Source organism: Balaenoptera acutorostrata, chromosome 3 (assembly GCF_949987535.1).
Source record: "Balaenoptera acutorostrata chromosome 3, mBalAcu1.1, whole genome shotgun sequence".
NCBI lineage: Eukaryota > Metazoa > Chordata > Mammalia > Artiodactyla > Balaenopteridae > Balaenoptera > Balaenoptera acutorostrata.
In genome coordinates, this window is record NC_080066.1 from 150767392 (window position 1) to 150783773 (window position 16382).

At 40.5% G+C, this 16382-nt stretch overlaps 1 protein-coding gene across 4 annotated transcripts in view; it reads left to right on the forward strand.

Moving 5' to 3' along the window:
• RGS6 (regulator of G protein signaling 6) overlaps positions 1-16382 on the forward strand; it is a 597551-nt gene that overhangs the window by 17508 nt on the left and 563661 nt on the right. For all 4 annotated transcript variants that reach the window (XM_007184397.2, XM_057544118.1, XM_007184399.2 and 1 more), the window contains exon 2: positions 12898-13001. In XM_007184397.2, the coding sequence (XP_007184459.1) occupies positions 12918-13001 (84 nt within the window). In that variant the 5' untranslated portion in view covers positions 12898-12917. The remainder of the gene's footprint in view (positions 1-12897; positions 13002-16382) is intronic.

Below are 16382 nucleotides of genomic sequence, written 5' to 3' on the forward strand. Positions count from 1 at the left end.
TTGTATTTATTCCTATGTCTTCAGGTAGGATTGGTGTGGGGATGTCACCTTCACTGATACACTAGCAAGAAGAAGGAAAGACCCATTAAATCGTTGAGAACTTACTATGTACCAGTTGTACTATGTACCAGAAGTACCGGCTACTGAGTATGCTATAATTAGTCTATAGGTGCTAAATACTGTATATTTAAGTATATACTGAAATTTGTATATTTACAAAATTTTGTTTTAAATACTGTGTATCAGTGATTTCACTGGAGACCAACCTGCCCTATTGGAAACTCTGTGGGTATTGCAGTCAGTCCTGGATTTGAATTCTAGATTCTTGGCTGACAAGCTGTTTTATTAATACTTTGGGCAAGTGACCCATGTTCTCAAGCTTCAGTTTTCTCATCTGTAGCGTGGGAGTGATAACATCCACCTGTTAGAGTTTCTGTCATCATCTGGGTGATTCTAATGAGCAGGGAGGGCGGAGAACCACTGGTACAGGTGATGAGTATTTGTTCCATTTTATGGATGAGGAAACCAAGGCTCGGAGAGGCTAAATAAGCATAGCAATACGCTGTTCATGGTCACACAGCTCTTAAGTGGCATGGCCGGGACTGAGAGCCAGTTCTTTGACCTCAGGACCCTGGCTTTATCCATCACAGTGAGTTTCTGGCCAAATTCAAGGGAAGTTAAAGGAGCCCCACCTCAGCATGGCTGCCCAGACTGTCGGCAGCATGGGGCGGGATGAAGGGATCAGGCGAAGAGAAGGCAGGCTCCGTGGAATCTAGGTCACTAGTTCCCAATCCTGACTGTTCTTCCAAATCACCTGGGGAACGTTTCATTTATAAATCTCCACGGACCATCCTAGGCCTACTGGATCAGAATTTCTGGAGCCTGGGAACCAAGAACATGTATCTTTATAATCTGCCCCCCTCTCCAGTGACTCTGAGGCTCCTAGTCTGGTTCAGGTCCTTGGACCAGCTTTTGGGAACCCCTGAGTTCTAGCTGAAGTCCTAAAATGATCAAGTGATTACAGTCTAGTAAAATACTGGGTGCCTGGCATTGCCAGCAGCATTGGGCCCTAGGGGCTGAGCTCTAGTGCCTTGTTTTCAGATCTTTGGTGCATTACTTGAAACAGACACTTGAGCTGTCATGGAGCGTCTGAACTTTGAGTATATAGGAGACGTCAAGTTGGCAGACTCTGCAGTAATAGAAAGAGTTATTTGTTCTTTAGAGCTATTGCTCTTCTTTCTTCCCTCTTGAGGTTCCTGCCCACTCAGTCAGATTAGAGCTGTATAAACAAGCTTGTACTACTGAGCTAGCACACATCTTGTAAATTTTTTTTTTTTCTGAAGTACTTAACATTGCTGATGTCAGAAAAAATATCCACTGGGTTTTAATGGGCTGAGGCAAACAATGTGAATTGGATATAACACGGAGGGGAGGAAATAGCACCAACAGAAATTCTTATGTGGCAGCATAAATATTCAGACTAATATTACAAGCACGGTTTGGTTGCCTCTCCTGAAAGGTATTTCCCTGAGTAGGGTTTCAAGGGCTGGACGCTAGAAGTGGCGAGCATGATGTGTAGGGCTTCTTGCTGCGTGTGATGCTGGTTTTAGTGGCGTTGTAGTGTAATTGTAGTGGTCTGCTGCTTAGTTGTGTATCAGGATCACCCGAGAAGCTTGTGAAACTGCTAATGGCTCCATCTCAGATGCACTGAGTCAGAATACCTGAGGAGGAGGAAGGCTTTCTCCAATGATTCTGATGTCAGTGGCCTGGCAATTTCACTTGGCCAAACACTGGCCAAAAATAAGACGGCTGGTCAGTTGCAACAATTCATTCAGTGCCAAGGAAATTCGTGTGACTTGTTTTATTCCCTCTTCAAAAGCAACCCTGCAAAGTAGAGGGTTCTCTGCTTCCAGGTGAAGAGCTGGAAGTTTAGGGTGGAGGAATCAATTGCCAAAGGCCACACAGCAGCCTTGGTGTGGCCAGAGCTGAGATGCGATTCCTGGTCTGACTTCAAAGCCCCTCCCTTTTCCACATCATGGAGGTCCTTCCTACCTGCCCTGCTCAGCATCATTATCTGCTGGACCCTAGGCTTTGCTTGCTAAGGGGCTGGCATTACAAAGGAAAACAGCTGGCATTTGTTGTAACTGAAGCTACAAATGCAATGTAAGTTTGCAGTGAATTGCAGTCCTGACTTTCAAAAGATTTACTAATCAGAGTTTGAGTCATAGATGCTCAATTGTTCTGTTATTCACCGGGTCCCTCCTCACTATACTTTCCACCCTCCCACATATTCCTTCTGATCTAAATTGCTTTCCAAAAGTGGATCCCTGAGTTCAGGGCTGGTCCATGTCAATAAACCCTGGGGGAAATCTTCATGTGTGATTCCATCTCTAGGTCTATGTTGATAAAGAGCCTTCTTTGCTGAGCAGTTTTAATGGCTTGTTAACCAGATGAGTGTTCTAGATGGAGTACACTGCATCTTAGTGAAATCTTATCAGTTCTGTCATTCATTAAAAATATTAAGAATCTGCCTGCCAATGCCGGAGACACTGGTTCGAGCCCTGGTCCGGAAAGATCCCACATGCCGTGGTGCAGCTAAGCCCGCGAGCCACAGCTACTGAGCCTGTGCGCCACAACTACTGAAGCCCATGCGCGTAGAGCCTGTGCTCTGCAACAAGAGAAGCCACCTCAATGAGAAGCCCGCGCACCACAGCGAAGAGTAGCCCCCGCTTGCCGCAACTAGAGAAAGCCCGCGCGCAGCAACCAAGACCCAATGCAGTCAAAAATAAATAAATAAATAAATTAATTAATTAAAAAAAAAAGTTTGAGTACCTTCTAGGTGCCAGGAATAGAGGGGTAAAGCCCACCGACAAAGACTCTGCCCAGGTAGAACTGGCTCTCTAGCAGTGGAGGTCCCTGATAAACAAGTGAGCAAAGTCATATGAATTCAGCTAGGTGCAAATCCCTGTTATTTCACTCTCCACATTTGACTGTCTTCCACTTAATCTCCTTGAGATCAGATCATCGTCATGTTTTTTTTCCTCCCGGGTGTCTACCACTTCTGCGGCTTCAGATGTTCATACCTGTGTTGGGACCCAGGCTGGAAGGGCCTCTTCTGCCTCCCCCAGACTCCTGTTCATCCTTCTGCTTTGATTGTAGTTGCCGCCTCTTCCTGCTCTGTGCTGTCATTACTGAGCACCCACATATTACAGTGCCCTGCATTTTTGGACATGTGTCACCCCTCCTGGACTCTGAACATTTTAAGGAGAGACGATCTGTGTCTGATTTATCTTTATATCTCCAGCACAAAGCATGGAGCTTTGTGCAATTGGATTCTCAGTGTTTGCTCCAAGATTAAACGTTGAGTCCCACGGCACCTAGTGGTGGGTGGTAGTATTACAGGAATTGCTCCACGGGGAGGGATGCTGAGTCTGGGAGGGGATGCTCTAGCTTACCAGTTTGGTGATTCTTTGAGAAGTTCAGCATGAGCATCGTCATGATTAGAGGAGAAGAGCTAGCATATAAGCAGCGATGATGGAAGAGAGGTGGCATGGAACATTCTGGTGAGTCTCTGAAGAAAAGTTAGAAATTTGAAATTCTGAGGTTCTAGGACGGAGCTGGAATACTAAGGATGTATAGCTAATGTCCACTGGGGCTGTGACTTGACCTGGTTCCAACAGCTAGTTAGTTGCAGATCAGGTGGGGGATCCAGGCTTCTCAGTTCAGAGGGTTTTCAACTATGCTGGGACTGCGGTTTGTGACAGATAAGGAAATAAAGGCACAGAGACGTGAAGTAACTTGCCTCAGACCACACAGCTAGTGAGTGGAACCTGGATTGAGACACAGAGACATAGATCTGTCTGATGAGAGAGGCCAGCTTGTCGCCACTAAGCTGTCGTGTCTCGGAGATTGTGAAATGCGTGGTTGTAACACATTTGCAGTTTTCCTTTTCTGTTAGTTGAAAGCGACTAGAGAAAAATATTATTACTAACGTGTTTTCTTTCTATTGAAATGTAGTTGTGTGTTTTCAGAAGAACATTCACAAATATTAAAAGTCCCTATATTATTTACTGTACGTATATACATGTATATCTAAGTAACCTAAAGAAGGTTTTGTTTTTCTCCACCACTAAATTTAAAGTACTCCTACTTCATTTTTATTGTACTTCATTTAAAAATAAATATTTATACTATGTTGTAGTGAATGAAAATCTAGTTCTTTAATTTTAGGAACCCAGCTCTATAGTCAATGATTTAATTAGAACATCCTTACCTGTGTAGGTTTCACATCTAGTACTCTCTAACATCTGTTGACATGTAGACTAGAAAGTGGTTGCATCACTATTTTAGAAATGCTTCTTTCTAGACACAGAAAAGTTAAATGACTCGTCTGAATTTCAAAACGAGTTGATAGAGGAACCAAAAATAGAAGCTTTTCTACTACATATTAGACTCACTAAAGTTCAAACGTAGAGGCTATGTACATTTACTGAGCAGTCTAAAGTCCAGAGCCTGGGACACCAGCCTGTTTTAACACACAGGAATGTTGCTCTTGGGGGTGGAAGGGTGGCCAGGGAAAGGCGAAAGGAGGGCTGACATGATTGTTTCACGATTGTTTCATTTCCAAACTTGCTATTATTGCACAGTTTTCTGGGTGGAAGATAATATGCTCATTAAAGTGAAAGTGTTCGTTTTAAAATAAAGCAATAGAAACCCAAGATGACTCTGTTATGCAGATAAATGAGATACATAAATGGGCTCAGATTTTGTTTTTCATGCTGTGTCATATTCTGTGTTCAGGCAAAAGAGTAGGTAAATAAGTAGTTGTTGAAAAATGAAACAGTGTGCTGTTCATTTAACTTTAAAAGCTACTGATTAGAATAATAATGAGTGTTTTCATGTAGTACAATATTCATAGAAATACTGATATTACAGTGGGTAGAGATAATAGAATGACGCTCTTTATTTTTGCTTGTAATCTAACTTTTAAAATGCACCCTGATTCATAAATGATGAAGAAAACAAGCAACATTATTCAAATGGGATACTTGGGGCAATTAAATTCTTAGCTTAAATTATAAATTCCTATCTCTTCCCCATCTTCCGCCGAAATTTGTTTTTACAGGATGACCTTTGGTACCAACTTATTTTATAATAAAATGTTTCCTGAGTTTTTATTTTAAATTGAAATGGCCTTTTCTGTCAAGTATGGTATTTATAGAGGTTTCTTTGATGAAAAGCCTCTGAATTTTGTGCAAATAACCCAGGCAGGCTCTTAGATTAGTGATAACATTTGTATAGGACTTTAATGGCTTTATATAATACTTTACACTCGATTTATTTGACCCTTACCTGTGAGTACTCACTGGAATTCACATTTTACTGATGAGAGCAATGTAGGGGAAGGTGACTTGGCATGGTTCTGGGCACATAACAGGCATTCAACATGTTCACTTTAAAAGGAAAGTAACAAAGGGAACCCAACAGGTTATTTAACTTGTTCGAGGTCACCCAGCAAATAGTGCATCATACCAAGAATTGAACTTGCTTCTTTAACTCAAAAATTCCATATGCTGTCATTGTCTCACTGCTGTCTTTTCAGGCTGTTAAAAAAAAAAAGGTCAAATTAGAAAAATTCATTCTTCTTAATTGAGATGAAATTCACATAACTTAAAATTAATTTTAAAGCATACATTTCAGTGGCATTTAATACATTCACAATGTTCTGCAGACATCGCCTCTACCTAGTTCAAAAATGTTTTCCTCATCCCTAAAGGAGACCCCATATCCATTAAGCAGCCATTCCATTCCCTCCTCCCACCCCAGCTGCTGGTAACTACGAATCTGCTCTCTGTCTCTATAGATTTCCCTATTCTAGATATTTCGTGTAAATGGAATTGTACAATATAGGACTGTCTTAGTCCACTCAGGCTGCTATAATAGAATACTGTAGACTGAGTGGCTTATAAACAATAGAAATTTATTTCTCACCATTCTAGAGACTGGGAAGTCCAAGATCAAGGCTTAAGCAGATTTGGTGTGTGGTGAGAACCCACTTCCTCGTTCATAGATGGCTTTCTTCTCACTGTGTCCTCACATGGTAGAAGGGAGCTCTCTGGGATCTCTTTTATAAGGACACAAATCCCAGTCATGAGGGCTCTGCCCTCATGATCTAATCAAATCCCAAAGGCTCTACCTCCTAATACCATCAGATTTGGGGTTAGGATTTCAACATATAAATTTTAAGGGGACATAAATATTCAGTCCTTAGCAGTGACCTTTTATGTCTGGTTTCTTTTACTTAGTATAATGTTTTCAAGGTTGATCTATGTTGTAAAGTGTATCAGTACTTTGTTACTTTGTTTGTTTGTTTTTAAAAAATCTTGATTGGAGTATAATTGCTTTACAATGGTGTGTACAAAATACAGGTCTTTTGTCTCCTTAGGTAGGTTTATTCCTAGATATTTTATTCTTTTTGTTGCAGTGGTAAATGGGAGTGTTTTCTTAATTTCACTTTCAGATTTTTCATCATTAGTGTATAGGAATGCAAGAGATTTCTGTGCATTAATTTTGTATCCTGCCACTTTACCAAATTCATTGATTAGCTCTAGTAGTTTTCTGGTAGCATCTTTAGGATTCTCTATGTATAGTATCATGTCATCTGCAAACAGTGACAACTTTACTTCTTTTCCGATTTGGATTCCTTTTATTTGTTTTTCTTCTCTGATTGCTGTGGCTAAAACTTCCAAAACTATGTTGAATAATAGTGGTGAGAGTGGACAACCTTGTCTCGTTCCTGATCTTAGTGGAAATGGTTTCAGTTTTTCACCATTGAGGACAATGTTGGTTGTGGGTTTGTCATATATGGCCTTTATTATGTTGAGGAAAGTTCCCTCTATGCCTACTTTCTGGAGGGTTTTTATCATAAATGGGTATTGAATTTTGTTGAACGCTTTCTCTGCATCTATTGAGATAATTATATGGTTTTTATTCTTCAATTTGTTAATATGGTGTATCACATTGATTGAATTGCATATATTGAAGAATCCTTGCATTCCTGGGATAAACCCCACTTGATCATGATATATGATCCTTTTACTGTGTTGTTGGATTGTGTTTGCTAGTATTTTGTTGAGGATTTTTGCATCTATGTTCATCAGTGATATTGGCCTGTAGTTTTCTTTCTTTGTGACATCTTTGTCTGGTTTTGGTATCAGGGTGATGGTGGCCTCATAGAATGATTTTGGGAGTGTTCCTCCCTCTGCTATATTTTGGAAGAGTTTGAGAAGGATAGGTGTTAGCTCTTCTCTAAATGTTTGATAGAATTCACCTGTGAAGCCATGTGGTCCTGGACTTTTGTTTGTTGGAAGATTTTTAATCACAGTTTCAATTTCAGTGCTTGTGATTGGTGTGTTCATATTTTCTATTTCTTCCTGGTTCAGTCTCGGAAGGTTGTGCATTTCTAAGAATTTGTCCATTTCTTCCAGGTTGTCCATTTTATTGGCATATAGTTGCTTGTAGTAATCTCTCATGATCCTTTGTATTTCTGCAGTGTCAGTTGTTACTTCTCCTGTTTCATTTCTAATTCTATTGATTTGAGTCTTCTCCTTGTTTTTCTTGATGAGTCTGGCTAATGGTTTATCAATTTTGTTTATCTTCTCAAAGAACCAGCGTTTAGTTTTTGTTTTTTTTTTTAAAGAGAGTGGTTGCTTGAGGATAAACAGCTAGTTTTTTTAAAAAATTAATTAATTAATTAATTAATTTATGGCTGTGCTGGGTCCTCACCTCTGCACAAGGGCCCTCTCCAGTCGCGGCAAGCGGGGGCCACTCTTCATTGCGGTGCGCGGGCCTCTCACTATCGCGGCCTCTCCCGTTGCGGAGCACAGGCTCCAGACGCGCAGGCTCAGTAATTGTGGCTCATGGGCCCAGCCGCTCCACGGCACGTGGGATCCCCCCAGACCAGGGCTCGGACCCATGTCCCCCGCATTGGCAGGCAGACTCTCAACCACTGCGCCACCAGGGAAGCCCCAGAGCGTTTAGTTTTATTGATCTTTGCTATCGTTTCCTTCATTTCTTTTTCATTTATTTCTGATCTGGTCTTTATGATTTCTTTCCTTCTGCTAATTTTGGAGGGTTTTTTTGTTCTTCTTTCTCTAATTGCTTTAGATGTAAGGTTAGGGTGTTTATTTGAGATGTTTCTTGTTTCCTGAGGTAAGATTGTATTGCTATAAACTTCCCTCTTAGAACTGCTTTTGCTGCATCCCATACGTTTTGGGTCATCATGTTTTCATTGTCATTTGTTTCTAGGTATTTTTTGATTTCCTCTTTGATTTCTTCAGTGATCTCTTGGTTATTAAGTAGTGTATTGTTTAGCCTCCATGTGTTTGTATTTTTTACAGATTTTTTCCTGTAATTGATATGTAGTCTCATAGCGTTGTGGTCGGAAAAAATACTTGATATGATTTCAATTTTCTTAAATTTACCAAGGCTTGATTTGTGACCCAAGATATGATCTATCCTGGAGAATGTTCCATGAGCACTTGAGAAGAATGTGTATTCTGTTGTTTTTGGGTGGAATGTCCTATGAATATCAATTAAGTCCATCTTGTTTAATGTATCATTTAAAGCTTGTTTCCTTATTTATTTTCATTTTGGATGATCTGTCTGTTGGTGAAAGTGGGGTGTTGAAGTCCCCTACTATGATTGTGTTACTGTTGATTTCCCCTTTTATGGCTGTTAGTATTTGTCTTATGTATTGAGGTCCTCCTATGTTGGGTGCCTAAATATTTACAATTGTTATATCTTCTTCTTGGATTGATCCCTTGATCATTATGCAGTGTCCTTCTTTGTCTCTTGTAATTGTCTTTGTTTTAAAGTCCGTTTTGTCTGATATGAGAATTGCTGCTCCAGCTTTCTTTTGATTTCCATTTGCATGGAATATCTTTTTCCATCCCCTCACTTTCAGTCTGTATATGTCCCTAGGTCTGAAGTGGGTCTCTTGTAGACAGTATATGTACAGGTCTTGTTTTTGTATGCATTCAGCCAATCTATGTCTTTTGGTTGGAGCATTTAATCCATTTACATTTAAGGTAATTATTGATATGTATGTTCCTATTACCATTTTCTTAATTGTTTTGGGTTTGTTATTGTAGGTTTTTTCCTTCCCTTGTGTTTCCTGCCTAGAGAAGTTCCTTTAGCATTTGTTGTAAAGGTGGTTTGGTGGTGCTGAATTCTGTTAGCTTTTGCTTGTCTGTAAAGGTTTTAATTCTCTGTCAAATCTGAATGAGATCCTTGCTGGGTAGAGTAATCTTTGTTGTAGGTTTTTCTCCTTAAATACTTTAAGTATGTCCTGCCACTCCCTTCTGGCCTGCAGAGTTTCTGCTGAAAGATCAGCTGTTAACCTTATGGGGATTCCCTTGTGTGTTATTTGTTGTTTTTCCCTTGCTGCTTTTAATATTTGTTCTTTGTATTTAATTTTTGATAGTTTGATTAATATGTGTCTTGGCATGTTTCTCCTTGGGTTTATCCTGTATTGGACTCTCTGTGCTTCCTGGACTTGAATAACTATTTCCTTTCCCATATTAGGGAAGTTTTCAACTATAATATCTTCAAATATTTTCTCAGTTTCTTTATTTTTCTCTTCTTCTTCTGGGACCCCTATAATTTGAATGTTGGTGCGTTTAATGTTGTCTGAGAGGTCTCTGAGACTGTCCTCAATTCTTTTCATTCTTTTTTCTTTATTCTGCTCTGCAGTAGTTGTTTCCACTATTTTATCTTCCAGGTTACTTATCCATTCTTCTGCCTCAGTTATTCTTCTATTGATCCCTTCTAGAGAATTTTAAATTTCATTTATTCTGTTGTTCATCACTGTTTGTTTGCTCTTTTGTTCTTATAGGTCCTTGTTAAACGTTTCTTGTATTTTCTCCATTCTATTTCCAAGGGTTTGGATCAACTTTACTATTATTATTCTGAATTCTTTTTCAGGTAGACTGCCTATTTCCTCTTCATTTGTTAGGTCTGGTGGGTTTTTGCCTTGCTCCTTCATCTGCTGTGTGTTTCTCTGTCTTCTCATTTTGCTTAACTTACTGTGTTTGGGGTCTCCTTTTCGCAGGCTGCAGGTTCGTAGTTCCCGTTGTTTTTGGTGTCTGTCCCCAGTGGGTAAGGTTGGTTAATTGGGTTGTGTAGGCTTCCTGGTGGAGGGGACCTAGTGCCTGTGTTCTGGTGGATGAGGCTGGATCTTGTCTTTCTGGTGGGCATGTCCACGTCTGGTGGTGTGTTTTGGGGCGTCTGTGGCCTTATTATGGGTTTAGGCAGCCTCTCTGCTAATGGATGGGGTTGTGTTCCTGTCTTGCTAGTTGTTTGGCATAGGGTGTCCAGCACTGTAGCTTGCTGGTCATTGAGTGGAGCTGGGTCTTGGCGTTGAGATGGAGATCTCTGGGAGATTTTCGCCGTTTGATATTACGTGGAGCTGGGAGGTCTCTTGTGGACCAGTGTCCTGAACTTGGCTCTCCCACCTCAGAAGCACAGCCCTGACGCCTGGCTGGAGCACCAAGAGCCTGTCCTCTACACGGCTCAGAATAAAAGGGAGAAAAAAAAGAAAGAAAGAAAGAAGAAGATAAAATAGAATAAAGTAAAATACAGTTATTAAAATAAAAAATAATTATTAAAAAATTTTTTTTAAAGTAATAAAAAAAAAGAAAGAAAGAAGAGAGCAACCAAACCAAATCCACCAATGATAACAAGTGCTAAAATCTATACTTTAAAAAAAAAAAAAAAAAAAGGACAGACAGAACCCTAGGACAAATGGTAAAAGCAAAGCTATACAGACAAAATCACACACAGAAGCATACACATACACACTCACAAAAAGGGAAAAAGGGAAAAAATATATATATATCATTGCTCCCAAAGTCCACCTCCTCAATTTGGGATGATTCGTTGTCTATTCAGGTATTCCACAGATGCAGGTACATCAAGTTGTGGAGCTTTAATCTGCTGCTTCTGAGGCTGCTGGGAGAGATTTCCCTTTCTCTTCTTTGCTCGCACACAGCTCCTGGGGTTCAGCTTTGGATTTGGCCCTGCCTCTGCGTGTAGGTCGCCTGAGGGCGTCTATTCTTCGCTCAGACAGGACGGGGTTAAAGGAGCTGCTGATCTGGGGGCTCTGGCTCGCTCAGGCCGGGGGGAGGGAGGGGTACGGAGGCGGGGCAAGCCTGTGGCGTCAGAGGCCGGCGTGACGTTGCAGCAGCCTGAGGCGCGCCGTGCGTTCTCCCGGGGAAGTTGTCCCTGGATCATGGGACCCTGGCAGTGGTAGGCCGCACGGGCTCCCATGAGGGGAGGTGTGGAGAGTGACCTGTGCTTGCACACGGGCTTCTTGGTGGCGGCAGCAGCAGCCTTAGCGTCTCATGCCCGTCTCTGGGGTCCGCGCTGATAGCCGCGGCTCGCGCCTGTCTCTGGAGCTCGTTTAGGCGGTGCTCTGAATCCCCTCTCCTCGTGCACCCGGAAACAATGGTCTCTTGCCTCTCCGGCAGCTCCAGACTTTTTCCCGGACTCCCTCCCGGCTAGCTGTGGCGCACTAGCCCCTTCAGGCTGTGTTCACGCAACCAACCCCAGTCCTCTCCCTGGGATCCGACTGAAGCCCGAGCCTCAGCTCCCAGCCCCCGCCCGCCCCGGCGGGTGAGCAGACAAGCCTCTCGGGCTGGTGAGTGCTGCTCGGTGCCGAGCCTCTGTGCAGGAATCTCTCCGCTTTGCCCTCTGCAACCCTGTGGCTGCGCTCTCCTCCGCGGCTCCGAAGCTTCCCCCATCCGCCACCCGCTGTCTCCGCCACAGAAGGGGCTTCTAGTGTGTGGAAAACTTTCCTCCTTCACAGCTCCCTCCTACTGGTGCAGGTCCCGTCCCTATTCTTTTTTTTCTCTGTATTTTCTTTTTTCTTTTACCCTACCCAGGTACGTGGGAAGTTTCTTGCCTTTTGGGAGGTCTGAGGTCTTCTGCCAACATTCAGTAGGTGTTCTGTAGGAGTTGTTCCACATGTAGATGTATTTCTGATGTATCTGTGGGGAGGAAGGTGATCTCCACATCTTACTCTTCCGCCATCTTGAAGCTCCCCGCAGTACTTTATTACTTTGGATGGCTGAATTACCTTCCATGGTAGAGATAGACTATATTTTTTTTAGCCATTCATCAGTTGATGGACATTGAGTTATTTCCATTTTTCGGTGAATAGTGCTGCTCTGATGGACATTAGTGTTCAAATATTGGTTTGAATACCTGTTTTTAGTTATTAAGAGTAGAATTGCAAGGTTATATGGTAAATTCTATTCTGTGGTAAATTCTAACTTTTTGAGGAGCCAGCAAACTGTTTTCCATGGTGACTGAACCATTTTATATTCCTACCAACAATGTACAAGCGTTCTGATTTCCCTACATCCTTGCCAATGCTTATTTGAGTTAAAAAAATTATTATAACCATCCTAGTGGGTATAAAGTGGTATCTCCTTGTGGTTTTGATTTGCAATTCCTTGATAAAATATTCATATTTTAATGCATAGAATTAATCATAAAATGAGCTTTGATAAGACAAAATCAACATGAAAATGAGTGGCTTCATCTATCTCCAGGAGATTATTTAAGATTGGTGTATGATCTCCCCTAGAGTGCATGATTCTGGGCTGAAAATTTAAAAAAAACACATGTTGCTTTGGAATTAGAAGAATGTATGTGGATAATAAGACTACAGTTATCCCCAACTTAAAAAAATACTGCTTAAAGCAATGAGGAAAAAAAAGAAATTACATCACGTTTTGTTTCCATGCCACCTGACAAAAGATACTTAGTTCTTTGCATGGCATGTCTTTGTGTAATTCTTTCCTGTCTTAATGGTCTGTTTATTTATTTTTGCAGTGTGAGTGAAGACACCCAGGATGGCTCAGGGATCCGGGGATCAAAGAACAGTGGGGATTGCAGACCCAGAGGAGAGTTCTCCAAATATGATAGTCTACCGCAAAGTAAGGCATCTGGTTAAACGCTGGGGGCGCTGCCGTGTACGTGTCTGTGTTCTGTGTAGGGTTGACTGACGGTTGATAGCTCCGCAAATGTTTTCTGCCTAAACGGCCTTGACTGTTAAATGAATAATTTTCTTCGCATATCCTCTGATTCCCCAATTTTAAAATTCAAGGAAGTTAGGTCTTGTCATCCTTGGTATTGAACACTTGAAAATCACTATATGGTTTAGTTTTCTTTAAACCAAAGATTGCCTGAACAATGCAGATAGACACGTGTTGTCCTTTTGCGTAAAGGCCTTAGTGTAACATTAATTAATCGAATGTTCTTCAAACCCATAGTACAGATAAGATCTGGTCTAGATACTGTGGGAGGGACACAGAGGTGTGTATGTATTAAATGGTTTACAGCTGGTAGGAGATATAAGATGTACACAAATAACTGTTATAGCATCCAAGTGTTAATTTCCGAAAGAGAAGTAGAGTGTTACATAATCTCAGAGGAGGGGGCGATTACTTCCAGCCTCCGAGATCTGGGATGGGCTGTGGAGGAGAGGCCTTTGAACTCAGTTTTAAAGGATCTGTAGGATTCCCTTCTGTGGAAAGCAGAAGTGAAGAGCAACGTTCCAGGCAGTGAGATGCATTCAGCAAAGGCAAAGAGCTAGAGGAAGTGAAGGGCAACCAGAACCAGTTAGCTTGGGCAGAGGATGAATTACAAGTAATTGGAGTAAATGGAGGAGAGACTTGGGGAAGACAGTCTGGGATGGAGCCAGATTTTAGAATGTTGAGTCATAGGCAATTTAATCATCAAAAACGTTAGTGCTGGGAGTTGTAAGATCAACATTTCTTTGGGATTATGAGCCTTGCGCCAGTGTGCCAAGTGGACTATTATCGAGGGTGGGTTGGAGGCTTTGGTGGGGTGCTTCTGTGTCTGTGAGAAAGGTAAGGAGGACCCTAATCTAGCAGGGAAAATGCCCCTCAGAAATGAGCAGGACTGAGCAGAGGGATTAAAGAGTCTGAATTAACAATGACTTGGAAACGGAATGAATATGAAATCAGAAGGTGAATAGAGGGTCAAAGATAACTGGGTTTTTGACCTTTGGGTGATAGAAAGGCATTGGTGCTATTAATTCAAATAGGAATATTGGGAAGCATATGTTTTAAAGGAAGGAAATATGGTACATAAGTTTTATTTGTGCATTGCTGAATTTGAGGAAACAGTAGCTGCTTCTCATACACCTTTTTGATGTCTGCACGTTTGTAAAAATGTAGCCTAACTGTATATATATTAATAAGGAAAATGAGTTCATCTCGTTCATTTCACTAAGTATTTGAGTTGTCTGCTGAGTTCTGTGTATTCTGCAAGATTCTGTGTTCTATCTATGTTAATCATATGTGCAGTGTTGAACTAGATATTCCTGGATGATCAATATGGTGAATTTTTCTTTTTTCCTTGTAAAAACAGAGCTCTCAAACTAATCTTGCTTATAGTACCAAATTCCTTAATCCTTTGCTTTGAAAAAGAAGGCTTAGATAACCCATCCCTAAGACAGATGTTTATTAAGTTGTAGTAAAGAAAAAAGAGATTAGTGGGGCTAACCAAGTTGTGAGGAATATAGAATAATATAGAGACGTTTATTCATTACTTTCTTAACCCACCTCAAACTAGGAGACCCTGTGCCAAGGTCACAGGAACATGGGGTTTGGGGTCAGATCTGGGTTAAAATTGCAACTCCGCCACTTCCTAGTGGTGTGACCTGGAGTCAGTTATTTAACTTCTGTGAGTCTCTGTTTCTTCATCCAGCAAAGGGGGAAAAGGTGGGAGAAAGGATAGTACCTCCAGGAGTTATTGTGAAGATTCATTTGGATAATGTAATTAAAGCATCTTACATCCTGCTTGGCATAGAGGTGGTCCATGATTAATGCTTCTTTTTCTTTTATCTTTTGGTCTTGTAGCGATAGTAACACTTGGAGAGGAAGTAAATTATAAAATGTATAAATGTTGGTGCTGTTAATAAGGTGATTAAAGTGCATTCACACAGTGAGTTGCTTTTTATGACACAGGAAAACAATGCAGATATTTTTATATTATTCAGGAGATTGCAAATTAATGGATTATTAAAGGTTAATAAGAAATGTAAAGGTCATGTAATCCAAACACCTTCCCACAAGAATGTTTGGTATTATGTTGAAAGGGAAAACTTCCTACAGGTTTGTGGGAACTTGATTTTTACTTTTTAGGTGGTATCAGGGGGCTCTTCATTTTTTAATTTTAATTTAGCTACAAAGTTGTAAAATGCTGTAATCCTTTAGAGAAATGACTATTAGTTATTTGGTTTCTATATTGGAAATCTATCTTGCTTCCTCATGATAAATCTGTGAGGGGTATGTATGTGTTCATGTTATTTGCTCTGTTAGTTAATTGGTATAAAAGGGACATTGGATCTGTGCAATCTGTTAGAAAGAAAGCAGGCACACTTATTGCCCCGTATAGGTCCAGGACCTGGAATCATTTAAACCTAGTTGGTTTGACTAACTTAGGCCCTGGTTGTGTTTGAAACATGGGATATTCACCTAGTTTTCTGCTGTAGACTGACCATTGCCTATGACCAAGACTTACCTACTGCAGGACACTATCCTCAAGGTATAGGTAAAGATTGAATCTTGAAACCAAGGTTGATTCAAAATATTTTCTATGGAAGTCCTCTTATGTAATGATTTATTCAAGGTCATAGCTATAAAATCAAACCTTTTCTCAGAGTTCTACAGCAAAAATTTACATTAAAAATGTGCAAATAGTGCTTTCATTTTAATTTTCTTTCTCTTGCTTGTTATTTCTTTCTCTTGTCAGATGTTTTCAGTGTGAAATTTTTGCTTGGACTATGTTGTGTTGATTCAGATGCTGACATTTAAAAAGCTAAATCTAGAGAAATGAAACTTTTGAGTAAACCTCCGACTAATAAGTGGGGTGATTATGTCCATAATGTTGTTGTGACTTTTAAATGCCATTTAGGATGGTAACCTTCTGACATATGAGTAATGATTTGTGGGTTTCTTAAGCCTATAGTTTTCAGAATACTCTTCATTTTCTTTTCATGTGTTCTATGTCATTAACTATGAGAAGTTATACTTTCCCAAGGCATGATTTATTTATTGACTTGAGCAGACTTTCTAATTTAGTTTTTTTATCCTTCATATTCACATTTTGGATTGGAGGTGTGCATGAAAAATGTATTGGTCACATTAAAAATCTACTTAAAAGAAAACCTTAATTATTCATTGTTGTCTAGACCTGTTAACTTTTTTTTTTTTTTTTTTTTTAATATTCCTGGATCCAAAAGATCCTGGGGTCATTGAATTGCCCAATGTAGTGATGATATTTGAACC